General features: G+C 40.1%; 1 protein-coding gene across 8 annotated transcripts in view; it reads right to left on the bottom strand.

The window, feature by feature from the left end:
* Nucleotides 1–18,813, bottom strand: part of LOC130919691 (protein-cysteine N-palmitoyltransferase HHAT-like) — a 288,601-nt gene that overhangs the window by 17,392 nt on the left and 252,396 nt on the right. For 6 of the 8 annotated variants that reach the window (XM_057842361.1, XM_057842364.1, XM_057842359.1 and 3 more), the window contains 2 exons: nt 18,033–18,177; nt 1,521–4,622 (listed from right to left, as the gene is read on the bottom strand). In XM_057842361.1, coding sequence (XP_057698344.1) covers nt 4,498–4,622; nt 18,033–18,177 — 270 coding nt within the window. In that variant the 3' untranslated portion in view covers nt 1,521–4,497. Of the gene's footprint in view, nt 1–1,520; nt 4,623–18,032; nt 18,178–18,813 lie in introns of those variants that run through there. The other 2 variants (XM_057842365.1, XM_057842366.1) reach the window with 2 other exon arrangements.

Raw genomic sequence — 18,813 nt, forward strand, 5'->3', positions numbered from 1 at the left:
ATGCAATTCAGTATTCTTTCTCCTCGAAACACAAGAACCTGTGTTTCTCCCAAAAAGTTCTATTTTGGTTTCATCTGACCATAACACATTCTCCCAGTCCTCTTCTGGATCATTCAAATGCTCTCTAGCTAACCACAGACGGGCCTGGACGTGTGCTGGTTTCAGCATGGGGACATGTCTGGCAGTGCAGGATTTGAATCCCTGGCGGCGCATTGTGTTACTGATAGTAGCCTTTGTTACTATGGTCCCAGATCTCTGTAGGTCATTCACTAGGTCCCCCCGTGTGGTTCAGGGATTTTTGCTCACCGTTCTTGTTATCATTTTGACACCACAGAGTGAGATCTTGCATGGAGCCCCAGATCGAGGGAGATTATCAGTGGTCTTGTATGTCTTCCATTTTCTAATAATTGCTCCCACAGTTGATTTCTTTACGCCAAGCGTTTTACCTATTGCAGATTCAGTCTTCCCAGCAGGTCTACAATTTTGTCTCTGGTGTCCTTCGACAGCTCTTTGGTCTTGGCCATAGTGGAGTTTGGAGTTTGACTGATGAGATTGTGGACAGGTGTCTTTTATTCCGATAATGAGTTAAAACAGGTGCCATTAATACAGGTAACGAGTGGAGCCTCGTTAGACCTCGTTAGACGAAGTTACACCTCTTTGACAGCCAGAAATCTTGCTTGTTTGTAGGTGACCAAATACTTATATCCCACTATGATTTGCAAATAAATTCTTTAAAAATCAAACAATGTGATTTTCTGTTTTTTTCCACATTCTGTCTCTCATGGTTGAGGTTTACCCATGTTGACAATTACAGGCCTCTCTAATCTTTTCAAGTAGGAGAACTTGCACAATTGGTGGTTGACTAAATACTTATTTGCCCCACTGTATGACTATTTAGACTTAAAAACAAGGTCCTGGAACGAATTAACTTCCTATGTAGAGGTACCACTGTACTCAGGTATAAGTTAATATTTAATCACCATCTTTACTTATGTGAAAATTACAGAAAGTTAGTATTTAATCAACATCTTTACTTATGTGAAAATTCCAGACATAGAAATATATTTACCCCCCCCCCCCCCCCCCCCCCCCTGGTTTTTGACCTGCTCTCCGTGATGTGAATGCACTCATGGCCAAATACAGGGCACCATTGAGCCCAATGCCCAGGTACCCACAGTGACCATCAAGACCTACTTCAACAAAAAAAAAAGAAACAAAAAAATGTTTGCTCTTTAGTCTTTTTCTACATGTGTGCAAAATTATAGCCAAAAATAAGCAGTGTTGGGCACGTTACTTTAATAAAGTAATTATAGTTACTCAATACTTCTTCCAAAAAGTAATTGAGTTAGTAACTGAATTACTCTATAGTAAAAGTAACTAGTTACCAGGTATAGTAACTATTTCCGTTACTATAAAAAGAAGTTGTTGTATGTCAAAGAATTTGAAATTTTTTGAGCAGTATTCGAGTCAGTTGAATAGAGAAGAACAGACAGGTAGTTGTGTTATAGAACCTTGTAATATTTATTGCACCTCACCAGCAACAGATTTATCCTACACTTGAAGTGCAACAAAAATAAACAGATTTGAATTGCTTACCACACATGTCGACAAAAGCTTTGCCCCGGAACATAAATTACACTTTACATGCATGTTCTTTCCTTTAATTTCGACCAACTTGAAATTAGGCCTGTCGCGATAACAAATTTTAGTGTGCGATAATTGTTCTCATAAATTATTGCGATATGCGATATTATTGCGCCCCCCCCCCCAATTTTTTAAACCAATTTACAATAACACAGTGCGAATACAGTATATATTAATAGATGAAGTAAACCCATTTAAACGCGATATTTACTCTTAAATTCAAATATACTTTTTAAGAAATCACAACTAAAAACAATAGACCATACCTCTTAAGTAAAAAACAACAATATTGATACCGCACAGAAACACAGAATACATAAAATGTGTTTTAAAAAAAAAACCAAAAAAAATTGCACTTAACAACTTCAGCATTTAGAAAAATGAAAACTTTTCCCGTCATAGCTTCTGCAATGGTGTTCCATAGGGATGCAATGATACAGTTAAGTCATGGTTCGGTACGAATTTTGATACAAGGGACACGATTTTCGATCCGATTCAATACATTTAATGCTCTGTAAAAAAAATATAACAATTGTATTTTAAAAAAAAATTTTTTTGCTAACGAGCAAAAATTAAATTGCCATCATATAAACATGCATTTTAGTGCATAATATTTATGTGCTTACTTCTTACTGATATGAAAAAAAATTGTATAAAAGTGCTGAGAACAATCTTTACTGTTTGTAAAGTGAGGCAGGGCACACCGTTGATTGCTACAGCTCTCTTAGTAGCTAGGTTTACTACATGAGCAAGACATCCTATTTATGGTCCGAATCCATTTGTGTCACGTACTGAATTAACAATATTTGCAACATTATCTATAGTCACTGGTATGGAATGATTTGGCCTTCTTAACCTCATGTGACAAATGACAGTTTAGAATTCATCGATGTAGTATATGGACTACATGTCCCATAATCACTCTGGGCTCACGTAGCCAATGGCATGGGAAGTAGCACATCTAGTTTGCCATTTCATGATATCTAGGGTGTGCGCGCAACCGCGCATTAAAAAAGTTAGCAAGCGCCGCTGAAGTCACGTCTGCTCATTACCACACAACACTAGCATATGAAAACGACTTTCATAAACAGGACAGGAGTTTGAAGCACAGCGCTCTTACCGGTAATTTCATTCAGCTGTTCGTTGTCAAAGTGAGGTTATTCGTAGCAACCAAGTCGGTAACAATGTTTTGGCGGACTTCGTTGTAAATATCCAGCGTTGTGCCGAAAAATAGCCGCCCCGCGTGAAATGTCACTCCTGACGGGAGCGCCCACACGTCAACAACACCGGCGCGCCATAGATGGTCCACAGTCACTCCGGAGCACTGACGCGGCCGGTATACGTTGAACAATAGGATATAATGGGAACAATTGGCTCCGGCGCTAGTTTTTGGCGGACCTGGAACGAAGATGCATTTTGCGCAGTTGGTAACGAACTTTTAACAGCACGTCTGCCGCACGCGCACACACACGTGCACGCGAGGCGATAAATCGCAGCGGAAAAGTTACCGCCTTCATTTTTATATATTGCGCGATAAATGGAATTATTGCATATTGCGACAGGCTTACTTGAAATAGTATTTATATCTCCACCTTGAAAAGGACAAATTTTCCTCTGAATGCTCTGCCATCATATCCCTCTGCATCTGTTTTGCGTGTGTGTTTGCCGCACTCGCAGTTCCGGTTTGTGTGTGAAAACACCGGCTCAGAAGTTTGTTTGGGAAAAAAAAACTTTATTAACAACAAATACACGTGCACTTTTAGGCTCGAGCGCTTACGTCACAGAATGGGGGATCACGTGAGATTTGACAACAACGCAGCCATATTGGAAGCAGGTCTGGCTCGCGGGACATTTAACTTGCCAGTTCGATAAAGAAACAAACTCGTTACTAAGGCGAAGATCAGATATGTGATCAAACTTAAGAATGTGAACAATGTTGACCCTTACGAGCAAGCGGAAGACAAATGGAATAAAGATGTCGACGGGCTTCCACAGACGGGCTTCCACAGTTACGCAAAATGGCCATTCTGCTGTATTTATTGTTTGGTGTATGTTACTAAACTCATTGGCGATTCCGAAATTACAAATCGCTACAAAGCTACGAACAGTGTTGCTGCGGATTGTCAAGGGCATTGCTATGGGTTAAACAAAGAATCTGGAAGGGTTGCGTTAAAAAAAAACCCGAAAATATGCTTCTAATTGTTTAGCCATTGATATTATTCAAAAACATGGTTGGCCAACCTTACATCACATTTCTGCTTTAAAGGAACCAGTCGTCCCATTGGATTACGACAAAGCATTTTTACCATCTACTGACAGCACTTAACTTTCCATTTTGTTTCTCTGTCAAGTTCGAATAAAGACAACAGAATTCGAAAAATATGAGCCTTAACACGTCAATTTTACCATGAATCCTTGAGGTGATCACATATTTAACACCATGCCTTCTTAAATTTAAAGCACACATTTGGTCGATTTTAGCGATGCAGGTGGACAAAAGAGGTAGTAATTTGCCTTAAGGAAGACTGCATGTCCCATGAGGACCAACGCACAGTATTGTAAAATCCTGATATCCACTAAACAATATCATATGACGATGTTGAACATAAGAAACGTTTGATTTTGTACTGTATTCCCCCAAGCGGCCCCCAACCTCAGTTCGGGTGAAGGCGGTGGTCTCGCCAGCGAGTGAAACCCGGGCCAATGTATATTCTTGAGTGTCCTTTTATCCTGGTACAATATGCATTTACTGTGTTTGTGGTGCCAACAGCACCCCTTCTGTGAGTCCATGCTTACCACCTCAATTTAGCGCCAGGTTCCGAGCGTGGTTCTGGCATAGATGGCGTGCAGTGTTTATTTTTTGTTGTTGTTGCGTTGTGAATTCATGGTGACTAATGACAGGTGAGGAGTCCATTCCATTCCCACCTGGGCAAAGCAGTAAAGGAAGGCCAACATGGGCGGAGCCACCGTGGACCAACCTAGTCCGAAGAGAAGGGGGAAAAAAAAACTTTATATGTTTTTACTTTTGATTATCCATGCAGATAATACACCCATGTGCATTTTTTGGGGGGTTCTATTTATAGCAGAGAGAACAGGTAACGCAGCTGGCAGAAGCTGCTTCTGAGCTGGCTGGCTTCACTCCAGGAACAGCTACAGTCACAATTCTTTTTGATTCAATTTGCTGACACAAACAACACCTTCGCAAATCTTGGGGAATCGCAAATGAGACACGGTTGGACTCTGTGTGACCCTCAAAACAAGCCCTGCTGAGGTGCCAACATGCCTCAGCATTATGTCTTCACACGTAAGGAAGTTTTTAAAAAAAACTCACATTGTGCTCGCATTGATAGCTGTATATCCAAGAGATGCCTCCGTAACTATATGGCACGGCTTACACCTATATTATAGTGAGCTAAATAGGCAGTATAATTGGCTATTATGACTTTTAGAATGATTTGATATCTACAGTATTGTGGAAAACAGTCATTGCTACAGCACACAGAAGAAACGAGGCATTTGCAAAGCTGTAATATAATTTCACATAATGGAGTTTTTTATTATAACGCAAGGTTTAACTATGCTAATTGTATTTATTTATACGGTTCCTCTTTTTGGAATATTTTCCTTTTTTCTCTAAATAAATCAGGATTTAATATTTAAGTAGTAAACGCACTTTTACATTAGACAGTGAATGTTAACTAACATTTAAAATAGGCATTTTGGGTGTATAATCTTTATTTAATTTTGTTAGACTTTGAAATTATGTTCATGACGGTCGTCCATTGAGTAAGAATTATTCTTCAACTGCAACCAGGCAAAAGGCATAAGTCAGGGTTGCGTGGTGACTCGTTTTAGCAGTTTTGCGTGATTTTTTTTTGAGTTCATGAGTTTTTATTTTGGTATGTTTCACATATACAGTATGTGTTGTGAGCTAGCGTTAGCTTTAGGTATATGGGAGCCCTTTGTAGAAATGCAGTGTTTAGAATAGAACCTTTATTGGCATTACAACAAAATCAACAAAATTAGTGTCACATTTGAGTTTGTGGGCAGGATCAGGGATTTTGATTGATGTCAACTACTTCATCATAGTCCAGTTTGTCTTTGATGACAAAACTATGAATTAAGATGTATTTTTGATATTTTGCTACGCTATTGTCTTGAGCCTGATAGGGTAGCAATTCAGTGTTTTATTTGTAACATTTTGTCAGCAACAAGTATCCTCTGTCACGTCGGCAGAGGCGAGGTGGACCCAAATGCAGGGAAAAACAAAAGGCAAGGCAGGGTGTTGGGGACTCAAAAATTCTTAAATAATAGTTAACAAAAATCCAAAGTTCAAACAAAAGATCAGGGGATCAAACAAAAGGTATCAAAACTTGGTAAACCAGAACAAAAACACGAGGGCTTTGACGCAGGAATGGACAATGACGCAATAAAAACAGACAGCACATGGGGAACTTAAATACAGACAGTAAGGCATAGGTGGGTGACACAAGAGGCAGTGGGTTGGTCAACACCAGTGTTGTTTTCACCAACGATGATGAAACCAAAAATATTTTGTCAACAAACAATTTTTTGATGTGCTAGAAATTTGTCTCGTGAAACTAAAACATGATGATATGGATGCCAGTTGTCGTCTGACGAGACGAGAACTAGATGAAAATTTGCCTACGTTTCCAAGTTCACAATGTTTTACATTTTCTAATCTTTTGTGTGGTAAGCCCACATTTTAGCAGTGTTTGGTCATTTCACTCATGTGACGTGCCCGCCCCACACAGAAGTGAGTAAGCGTGTGCCCATTCCAGTTTCCTTTATGTGAAATGTGTCAGGTGCTGCTTGGTAAGTTTTGTTTTCTTATCTTGGCTAGATCTAACATGTTGCTTTAGCCTTTAAAGGTCTGTGATAAGTGATCATTGTAGCTGTCCCTCGGTCCAAAAAAGACGAAGTTGTCTCGACTGATGCTCCAGTTTTTTATTTTTTCTCTCCACTCTTGTTCGCACCATAAGCACCTGGTTCACCTGGTGCACCGTGAAAACTAGACAATTTTACATACAAAAAATATTATGAACAAACAAAATCAACATACATTCACAAACAAACCATAAAATATTCAATTATAATTCACTATCTAATACCTTATTTCGCCGACCAAGGGTGCTAAAAACAATGTCACCTGGGTCTGCAGCTTTAATGGACACTCTGAGAAAATGTACAATGGGCGCCATTAGACAAAAAAACCCAGGCAAAAACGTGCTTAAAAACAAATAAAGAGTACCTAATGTGACACTATATTAACAAAATATTTGTTATATGTAAAATAAAATCACCTTGAATGGTTGTAGACTTATCCTCTCATCCTTTGTCTCTATAACTTTCCCTTTCTGCCAACACAACATACAACACACAACCGCATTGAGCGGTGCTTCCCGCAAAGCTTTGGCCTATAGACCCTACTCACGTGACGTCACAGCCACGCCCCCGTACCATGTTGTCCGGATACTCGTCATAGAAATGCATTAGCGCTTCGTAAATTCCTCCTATTATTGCACGTTTTACTGCTCGTCAACATTAATACTCAAAATGGTGAAGTCGTGTGGCGGTCGGTTGCAAAAACAGAGAAGATAGACGGAGAGACTTGAATTTTTACCGTATTCCGAGAGACCCGAAGAGGAGGCCGCGATTGACTGCTGCAATTCGACGAGAAAACTGGGCTCCAAACGACTACCACAGAGTATGTAGTAGTCATTTTATATCTGGTAAGATGCATTTAATATATATTTAGAGGGTTTTGGGCTGACAACCACAATTAAGATCATTGCTAGGCTAATCGCCGACAACATACACGTATGTATGTAGTGAGTGCTATCGCTAAACCATATAAACATTAAAAGCCCTAGCTCCATTGACAAATGACATGAAATACATTAGACTTGACAGTGGATGTTACCAAGAACAAAAGATTTTGAATTGAAAATTTCGTAACTCACCTTCCGAGCACAAGATTCCTGCCGAATTTTCGTGTACGAGGACGTGTTTCACCCAACCAGCAACGTAGCATTTATAAGCCTCCAAGCTCTTAAAGTTTTTCAAACTTTCGTGAGAATAGGCTGATTTTGTGTGGACAAGATAGTTGTAAATATCAGGATATCAGATGTCAGGTGAAGCCAGCGGGTCGAAAAACATCGATTTTTACATACAGTTCGTGGCTTCCAGGTGAGTTTAATTAATTGCAAGTAATTTGCTGTTTTCCTGTTGAGTGTGTATTATCATCATGAAGATGGTGACGCCCTTGTAGACTACAATTATGTGCTCGTCTGTCAATGTAAAACCTTTCATTTATTGACTGATTTATTAATGGACTAAAACTTTTGAAGTTTATAGACGAAATAATTTTGAGAATTGTAGACTAAAACCAGATGAGTTTTCCTTGACTAAAACTAGAGTAAGACAAACACATTTTGAAATGACTAAAATATGACAGTGATACAGTGGGGTAAATAAGTATTTAGTCAACCACTAATTGTGCAAGTTCTCCCACTTGAAAATATTAGAGAGGCCTGTAATTCTCAACATGGGTAAACCTCAAACTTGAGAGACTGTGGAAAAAAAAGACGAAGAAAATCACATTGTTTGATTTTTAAAGAATTTATTTGCAAATCATGGTGGAAAATAAATATATGGTCAATACCAAAAGTTCATCTCAATACTTTGTTATGTACCCTTTGTTGGCAATAACGGAGGCCAATCTTCACAAGCTTTTCACACACAGTTGCTTGTATTTTGACCCATTCCTCCATGAAGGTCTCCTCTAGAGCTGTGATGTTTTGGGGCTGTTGTTGGGCAACACGGACTTAGAACTTCCTCCACAGATTTTCTATGGGGTTGAGATCTGGAGACTGGCAAGGCCACTACAGGACCTTGAAATGCTTCTTATGAAGCCACTCCTTTGTTGCCCTGGCTGTGTGTTTGGGATCATTGTCATGCTGAAAGACCCAGCCACGTCTCATCTTCAATGCCCTTGCTGATGGACGGAGATTTTCACTCAAAATCTCTCGATAGTTGGCCCCATTCATTCTTTCCTTTACACAGATCAGTCGTCCTGGTCCCTTTGCAGAAAAACCCAAAAGCATGATGTTTCCACCCCCATGTTTCACAGTGGGTATGGTGTTCTTCGGATGCAATTCAGTATTCTTTCTCCTCCAAACACGAGAACCTGTGTTTCTACCAAAAAGTTCTATTTTGGTTTCATCTGACCATAACACATTCTCCCAGTCCTCTTCTGGATCATCCAAATGCTCTCTAGCAAACCGCAAACGGGCCTGGATGTGTACTCTCTAGCAAACCGCAGACGGGCCTGGATGTGTACTGGCTTCAGCAGGGGGACACGTCTGGCAGTGCAGGATTTGAGTCCCTGGCGGCGCATTACGTTACTGATAGTAGCCTTTGTTACTGTGGTCCCAGCTCTCTGTAGGTCATTCACTAGGTGCCCCCGTGTGGTTCTGGGATTTTTGCTTACCGTTTTTGTTATTTTGACGCCACGGGGTGAGGAGGGAGTTGAAAGTCCGTGTTGCCCAACACATCACCGGTCTAGAGGAGATCTGCATGGAGGAATGGGCCAAAATACCAGCAACAGTGTATGAAAAGCTTGTGAAGAGCTACAGAAAATGTTTGGCCTTTGTTTTTGCCAACAAAGGGTACATATCAAAATATTGAGATGAACTTTGTGTATTGACCAAATACTTATTTTCCACCTTGATTTGCAAATAAATTCTTTAAAAATCATACTGTGATTTTCTGTTTTTTTTTTTCCACTTTCTGTCTCTCATGGTTGAGGTTTACCCATGTTGACAATTACAGGCCTCTCTAATATTTTCAAGTGGGAGAACTTGCACAATTAGTGGCTGACTAAATACTTAATTACCCCAATGTAATTCTAGATCGGCAATATTGCAGAATAGATCCAAACTTGAACCAGAACCGCTAAAAAAGTCTACCTACTCCATGCCACAAAATGCTGAACCCGCTGAAGTCGTTCATCGAGTGACGTTATTACCACGATGGTGGCGCCACAGCGTTATGACAGGAGGAGCTAAACGGCAGGATTTCTTGTCATCCACGCAATGCCTAATTGTTGTTTTTAGTTTAATCGTCTCAATATATGATTTTAATTCCCGTCATATGGCTGTTTAAATTTGATTTCAGGAGTCATGTACACTCTAATGTTGAGGCCACGTGTCAAATGTTTGCATAATGGCAAGCACAAAAGTAATGTGATTGTGGCTAACACGCTGGTGGGCTTCCACACACTCACACAACACAATGGGTCAGAGACAATAACTATCCAATTTCCCTCTGCTGATTGTTCCTGTGGCTTTAATCAAGTGGCTCTGTAATTGCGCCACAGCTTCTTCCCTTTTTGCGGCTTGATTAACTCTTCTGCCATGCTCACCGGAAAGACGTCACGTCTGACAGCACCATAACTACCAGGGCTGAGAAAGACAAATACTCTTGTCTAGCCTATTGTCGTGAATGGCACTGAAAGCGTTAACTTCCATAAAAGTGGATCATGACTTTGCAATAGTAGAAAAATATTCGTTGAGAACTGCTGATCTAATAAAGGCATTAAGCACTTATATGTATTATTCATAAAAACTGTAAAACAGACACCATGCCTCGGATGAAAATTCTCAGTTTTAAGTGACTATTAAGGGATTTAGCTCACCAGACAACACTACTCGTGAGCAACGAGGTCAAAGGTGCGTCCCACTGTGGCAGTGTCTGATTTAAAAGCATTGATCGGGTGTTGATGAAGCGTTACTGCGTCTAACGACTCACAAGGCCTCTTGTATCGTTCTATAATTAGCACTGAAATGAACCATTTGGCCAACTGAGAGTGAGTTTCCGTTTCTAGTTCTTAGGCGTGAAGCATTCACATTCAAGAAATGGCATTTTTAAACAAGCAGTGTTTCTTTTTGTAGGTTGCTCTTCACGTATTTACAGCCGGGTGACAGTTGTGTGCATGGGAAGAAGGTCAGCAGAGACACTTGAAGCGAAATGTTGCTGAGTGAAATATGGCCGACATTGTGAAACGACAACATTTTGTCTCGTCTACGCCGGGACGCAATAGTAATGCCGCGACTAACACTATATACTATATGATATACAGTGGGGAGAACAAGTATTTGATACACTGCCGATTTTGCTGGTTTTCCCACTTGCAAGCCATGTAAAGGTCTGTAATTCGTATCATAAGTTCTCTTCAACTGTGAGGGACGGAATCTAATACATAAATCCAGAAAATCAAATTCTATAATTTTTAAATAATAAATTAAACTGCAAAATTAAATTAAATTAATTAATTAAATTTAACTGCATGAAATAAGTATTTGATACATTACCAACTAGTAAATATTTCGGCTCTTAGTTCTTTTTTAAGAATCCCTCCTGTTCTCCACTCATTACCGGAAGTAACTGCACCTGTTTGAACTTGTTACCTGTATATAAGGCACCTGTTCACATACACAAACAAACAAACTCCAACCTCTCCACAATGGCCAAGACCAAAGAACTGTGTGAGGACATCAGGGATAAAATAATAGACCTGCACAAGGCTGGGATGGGCTACAGGAAAATAAGCAAGCAGCTTGGTGAGAGGGTAACAACTGTTGGAGCGATTATTAGAAAATGGAAGAAGTTCAAGTTGACGGTCAGTGTGCCTCGTTCTGGGGCTCCACCTCGTGGGGCATCCCTGATCATGAGGAAGGTGAGGGATCAGCCCAGAACTACACGGCAGGACCTGGTCAATGACCTGAAGAGAGCTGGAACCACAGTCTCGAAGAAAACCATCGGAAACACATTACGCAGTCATGGATTAAAATCCTACAGCGCACGTAAGGTCCCGCTGCTGAAGCCAGTGCATGTCCAGACACGTCTGAAGTTTGCCACTGACCATCTGGATGATCCAGCGGAGCAATGGGAGAAGGTCATGTGGTCGGATGAGACCAAAATTGAACTTTTTGGTCTAAACTCGGTTCGTCGTGTTTGGAGGAAAAAGAAGGATGAGTACAACCCCAAGAACACCATCCCAACTGTGAAACATGGAGGAGGAAACATCATTTTTTGGGGCTGCTTCTCTGCCAAGGGTACAGGACGACTGCACCGTAATGAGGAGAGGATGGTTGGGGCTATGTATCGCCAGATCTTGGCTGACATCCTCCTTCCTTCAGTGAGAGCCCTGAAGATGGGTCGTGGCTGGGTCTTCCAGCATGACAACGACCCAAAGCACACAGCCAAGGCAACTAAAGAGTGGCTCCGTAAGAAGCATCTTAAGGTCCTGGAGTGGCCAAGCCAGTCACCAGATCTGAACCCGAAAGAAAATCTATGGAGGGAGCTGAAAGCCCGGCAGCAGCCCCGAAACCTGAAGGCTCTGGAGAAGATCTGCATGGAGGAGTGGGCCACAACCCCTGCTGCAGTGTGTGCAAACCTTGTCAAGGACTACAGGAAATGTTCGGTATCTGTAATAGCAAACAAAGGTTTCTGTACCAAATATTAAGTTCGATTTTTGTGATGTATCATATACTTGTTTCATGCAATTAAATGCAAATTTTATCATTTAAAAATCATACACCGTGATTTTCTGTTTTTTTGTATTAGATTCCGTCCCTCACAGTTGAAGAGAACTTATGATACAAATTACAGACCTCTACATGCTTCGCAAGTGGGAAAATCGGCAGTGTATCAAATACTTGTTCTCCCAACTGTAAATCATATTGACTTATTCACTGCCATTCACGGTGATAGACTAACAATCCATTTGACTGGGATGGGGTGGCAGTGAATAATCACTGTTGTCATTTTTTTTTGTGTGTGTGTGTGTGTGAAAAAAAAAAAGATAAATACCAGCCCTCCCAGTAAAAAAATGTATTGGACATGTACAGCATTAGCACCAGAAAAAAAGTTCAATCTTATATTACAACCTGATAAATGTAATGTCTTAACATGAAAAGGTTCAGATTTTACTGTGACAGTTCAAATGAAAAAAATCAATATAAAGTGATATAATTAACAGGTGACTGGAGAAGTCCTTTTTGTACCTTATAAATCAAAGTTACAAACTTTTTTTTTCTTTTCTAAGCTTTTCTGTTCAGCTGCTTTGATACAGAAAGTGGGAATCTGAGGCTACGTCTACACTTGGAGTGATAACTTTATAACTTTCTCCTGGTTATTTTGTCTGCACTACCTTTAAGGTGCGTTTAAGGCCCTCCTGCTTTTGCAAGGTATGCATGCATTTGCGCATGTTTAGAAAGGAGCAGCCTCATGTGTTACGTTATCGTCTTCACAATTTACCTCTGAACCGGAAACTCATTACTCACGGGCGGGAAATTTCAAAATTACTACTCTTTCTACACCATTGGTTGGGAACTGCGTTTTATGAGCAGTTTTTTTTTTGTTTTTTTTTTTGTGAATGCATTTGAATGCATCACGCAAGAGTGAGTGTGAGGGCACGCACAGCTTTTACGAGCAGTCGCCGAGTTGGGATTGAAATAAAGCTTTAGAAAACAACGAGAGCCTGATGTCGTTACTTGGGATGTTACAATTATTGATCAGTTGCACACTCACCAATTGGAAAATAACAAATACAAACATGGTGTGGCGCTGCGTATATTTCCTGGAGGTGGAACCAGTGGAAACTACAACTAGGTTAGGTGTACATAACAGTGGCCGAGACAGGTGGAACTTCACAGGGCAGCTGTTTTGTGAGTCTCGCTCTAATGGAAGATGCAACAATTTTTTATAGGTGAAAAAGTCATGAAAGTGATCGCGCTTCTGTGACTTAGGGTACCACACAGGTGACCTTCGTGGTTTAATTTTCCCCTACACATTTCTTATATATTCCCGTACAGTAAGCATTGAGTTGGGAGTGGCCAGCCCCGCTGCTGGCTGAGCTGAGACCTAATGCGTGAGACGAGCTCTGTAATAACGCACATGTCTGTGCTTTCCGCAACGCCAGGATCACCAATGGGCACTGAATTGAAGCATATTATTGAGACGTACGTTTGAAGGTCCAAGAAAACTGTGAATGCACCATCAAGCTCATCCTAGCTTGTTTCATTTTAAAATTACGGGTTGGCGAAGAGCCATATGCACTCATCAAAAGAGCCTGTTATGGCTCGTGAAACAGAGGTTCCCGACCCGTTCTAGACTCTATAGAATGAAAACAATGGCTGTGGAAAAGAAAAGATGGGCAGGAATGCCACGTCCTGATTGTTCGCCGCCATTGACCTTGTACTTACCGAACTCACAAAGCTAACATTTTTAATTGGCTGAATAGTGTCACCTCGAAGGATGTACAAGCACACAATTACCGTAATTTTCTAACTAAAAGGCGCACCTGACTCGAAGCCGCCACCCACCAAATTTGACACGAAAACGGCATTCGTTCCTAGATATGCCGCACTGGACTATAAGACGCAGCTGTCCTCACTGTTATTGGATTTTTACACCAAAAGATAACCGATAACACTTTATTTGACAGCGGCATTACATGACTGTCATAAGACCAAATGAACCACCATGAAGCTTTGAATCAAATGGCTGCTAAACTTCATTGCTTCAAAAAGCTTCAATTACTGTTCTCTTGGAGGAGACAGTCAACCCCTGCTGCCACCCGCTGTCAACACTGCTTTCGTCCAACATGCTTCCTAGCATGTATTGCAGCGCTACAGATATAAATGACAAATCAAATTTCATGTTCTGTGCCAATTATTTCTTCAGTTACTGTTCTAGTTGTTTCATTCACTGCGAGTTATGGAATTTGGTAGCACTTTATTTGACATTGGCGCTAAAAGACTGTCATAAGACCATCATATTTATGACATGACACTGCCATAAACATGACTGAATGCTTATGACAGATGTCATTTTGTGTCATCCGGCAAATTATCTCACTTTTGAATGGATGTTAAAGATTCGAGCTGGACATAAATGGAGTTAGTGACATAATTTGCCGGATGTCACTTAATGACATCTGCCATAAGCATTCATTAATGCCTATGATAATGTCATGTCATAATTATGATGGTCTTATGGCAGTCTTATGACGCCGCTGTCAAATAAAGTGTTACCTATTAACCCAAATAAATCAACAAATAAGCCGGACTGCACTATAAGCCGCAGGATTCAAAATGAGGGACATAAGTAGTGGCTTATAGTCCAAAAATTAGAGTAGTAAGCTATGTTTCCTTTGCATAAATTAACTACCATACAGGATAGCAAGACTGTTCATACTGAGGACACCAATTTAATACATATTTATATGGCTGTATGCAAAGAAAAAAAATAAGCTGATAAATCAGCGCAACTCTCACGAGTTTTCTTTCTTGCCTCAGATCTGCAAGGAGCACGATCACAAATATTGAAGACATTTATACTTGTAATCTAATAATAATAATCTAATAACCTTTTAGGCCTTTTTTCCACCTAGAGATGGAACTCAGTGAGTGCGTTATTACTTTTTAATCACCTGAAGCTGCCCCAGAGCAATTAAAACACTTCTCTAATATTTGTAGTTTTTCTCCTCAACATTTCCAACAAATTTAAAAAGATGATTCCAGGTTGAGATGTTAAAGTGCACAAGATCCCATTGGCATAACTGTATATGTACTTGTTTTATTATAATTGTCTATGAGAACAGTCTGTGCTGTCTGGATTGCGCTACATTAACTAACGGATTGGGCCATACATCATAGTTTTAACCATCCCAGTCTTAATTTTCAATTTGAGCAAGACATTAAGACAGCAGGGTTGCGCACGTCTTTTTTTGAATTTGTGTGTGGGGAAAAAAAATCGCTTGGGGAATCAAACAATATTCATTCTAGCAGCCTGCCATTTCGTCTTTAATCTCATGCACCACCAGCGGTGCGCAAAACAATTAGGAAATTATCAAAATAATCAGAGGAGAAATAATTAATAAAATGAGCAATCATTATAACACGATGCCGTTAGTCAAAGTCCTAAGTATAAGTAAAAATCTAAAATCAGTAATTCTTACAACAGACTTCTATTACACTTTTAACCTTGGTCACCTTCAGGGGAGCGCAAACCACAGTTTAGTAATAAACAAATGTGGATATTAATTATTTAAATGGAATTAAATTGTGATACTTCGGGGCGAAATTAATGTAAATGTGAAATCTTTTCACACAAACACCATCTCAGTTCACGATGAGGTACAAAATTCTGTGTGGTTAATATCATAAAACCCTCACTAAGCATGAATACTACAATCTTTAAATAGTATATTCAGGTAATCTGGAGCTACACATTTTGTGATAAACAAAAAGCTATTTTGTGGATTACTAAAAAAAAAAAAAAAAAAAAAAAAAAAAAAAAAAAAAGCCTTACTGTTGGCGAAACAAACAATTGACTTTGTAATTAGCTCTCAGCTAAAAACAGTCAAGCACAGCTATAAAAACGTTGCTCAACCGATTAAAAGCTCCTGCCTGGAACCACATGGTACGGTCCCATGGAGACTGGAAAAAAGGAGAATGGATATTCCTAATAGAAAGAAAGGTGGCTCTGGGTCCACACACCAATAATGAGTTGAAGGATAACAGCGGCGATGAAGTGAGCACCCTGCTGAATGAAGATTGATGACGCTGTGACTTTGGCGTGCAAATGAGCCGGGCTTGAAGCAGATGTCTCTCTATTTGGCAGGCAGAAAAAAAAAATGCAGCCAAATATACTCTGTGGAACAGCAGCGTTTTGTACTGGAGGAGGTTATGCGGCAATGTTGAATCGCAGGAATGCGAAAATTTAAACAAACAGAAAGAAAGAAAAAAAAGAATATACATGTGGTCCGCGGGTTTGGACACACTCGATTTACGCAATTTCGACTTTATGTTATTTATTTTTTTTTTAAAAATCTTTTTAATAATGTTGACTTTTGGTTTGAGATGCATGCTTTTATCTTGGTGCAGGAAGTGTACAGCAGTACTAATGGCACACGAGTAAGAGCACATGTACACACGAAGAAGAGCGTATTTGCACAAAAGAAGAATAGCACACGCGCACACACGAGAAAGAGCACATCTGCGGGTAGTGACAGTTCCCACGAAGAAGCCATGCAGCAGAGTGAGAGAGAAGACACAGAGGGCACATTTGTTGCTTGTGAAGCATCCACAGAGGAAACACCTGTTTATAAAACCTTTTGTTTTATATACCTTTTGTTTTTGATGATGTGCGGACGCTTACCGATATATGCTAATTGTTTGTGTGGATTGTTATTGCTGTATCAGCAGCTAGTTATATTAAAAAACTAATTTTAATTGCTGTTAATGAAGATGAAAGTGATTTCCTTTCATTTCTATTTTAGTTTCATTCTGTAAGTGTTAGTGTCATGAGCAGCCGAATAAAGTCAGCAAACCACACAGACGTTTGACAACGTAATTTTGGAGCTTAGCTCGCTGTCTTGCTAGGACTTAGCTCCGACATCTTGGCTTAGTTCGCCAGCGTACGAACGGAGCTCGTTCGTAACTCAGGGACTACCTGAATAAATAAATGAATGAATGAATGAATTAATAAATATAAAGAAAAATAAATGAATGAATAAATAAATGAAAATATGAAAGTATATCTTGTCATTAACTTTTACTTTTTTCATTGAAACCAAATGAAAAAATTGACAATTTCTGTCATTGACTTTTACTTTTTGTCATTGAAAACACAAACGGAAAAAAACAATGGCAGATTTTTTCCTTGCCTTTTCCATTTCGCTTTTCATGTTCTTTGCCTTTCTCTTTCACAATTTCCTTTGCTTTTATCAAAAGGATTGGTCTGTCAATCAAAAGGCTTTTGGTAAAAGCAGAGGCAAAAGACAATTGCATTTATCTTTCATGCTGCATATCGTCACGAGGTTTACAGTGGTGCCAGACCCTATATCAGTTAACTATGAGCAGTAGGTGTGGTACACCCTGAATTTGTTGCCAGCCAATCGCAGGACACATCACGAGGAGATGGACAACCATTAACACACACACTCATACAAAGAGACAATTTAGAGCGTTCAACCAGCCTTGCATGCATGTTTTTGGGATGCGGGAGGACACCAGACTACCCGGAGAAAACCCACGCATCAGTGCAAAGTGCCAATTCTGAACCATTCCGCCATGCATGGCTGTATTGGATGTCTATTGCTGTCAACGGCACGGAAAAAGGATGCCAACCCTCCCACTTCAAATGGATTGGACGTGACTCCTACCTCAAATTTGCCTCACAAAAACAAAAAATGGACCAAGGGAAGGATTGTAATTTGATCAATTTTGGCATTGGTAAATGAATGTATTACTGTATTTAAGAAACCACTGACTGTCGAAATGGAAGGCCAGTGTTACCTTGAAGCAAAACGCGCTTCCAGAAGATCCTGCCGACGTGAATCCCCCCGAGGAACACCAGATTAGAGAGGATGAGCATGGCAGTGGAGAAGGCGCAAAGCAGAGCGGCGCAGCGCCTCCTCGTTGCCGCAGAGGAATGCCGCTCCTGGGAAATCAGCGCACAAATATGTGAAGCGCCACGAGAAGCGGCACAATAGTGTGACGGAGACGCTGCCGAGCACCAATAACAAAGGAACGTGGAGCGACACCACAGCGGCACCGTTGGACCTTATTACGGCTTTCAAGAAGAAGAGCATCTCCTGACAACCAGAAGATGACGCCCCACTGTAGCTAATGTATTACAAACACACTTTTACTCACTTTAACTGTATATGGAAATTAAATGGGACAGCACCCATTCAATGTGTGTATGTTTTTATTAAACCACATTATCTGGCCACAATGTTTTTAGCTACGAAAGATTTAATCACGAAGCAAGCCTTTTAAGAGAATAAGCAATTAAGGGTAAATGCAGTTCTTGACATCTTTTTAAAAAATTCCTGCCTGATTTGGTTGTTTTTGTACAACTTCCTATTCAACCTAAACGTGTATGCTGTATGCAGGATCAGGGACCTGAGTTTCATTCATATCTGTTTTTTCTGAGCTTGGGAATGGGCCTAGAATGACTAGTAAATGACAGTCAAAGACAGAATTTTATATCAGATCTTTGTTTTCCCTGAGGTATTTTCTAAATGTTGGTAGACGGAGATAAATCCACGTTTGATACCGGTTGAATACAGCA

The sequence above is a fragment of the Corythoichthys intestinalis genome, chromosome 1 (genome assembly GCF_030265065.1).
Source record: "Corythoichthys intestinalis isolate RoL2023-P3 chromosome 1, ASM3026506v1, whole genome shotgun sequence".
Classification (NCBI taxonomy): Eukaryota; Metazoa; Chordata; class Actinopteri; order Syngnathiformes; family Syngnathidae; genus Corythoichthys; species Corythoichthys intestinalis.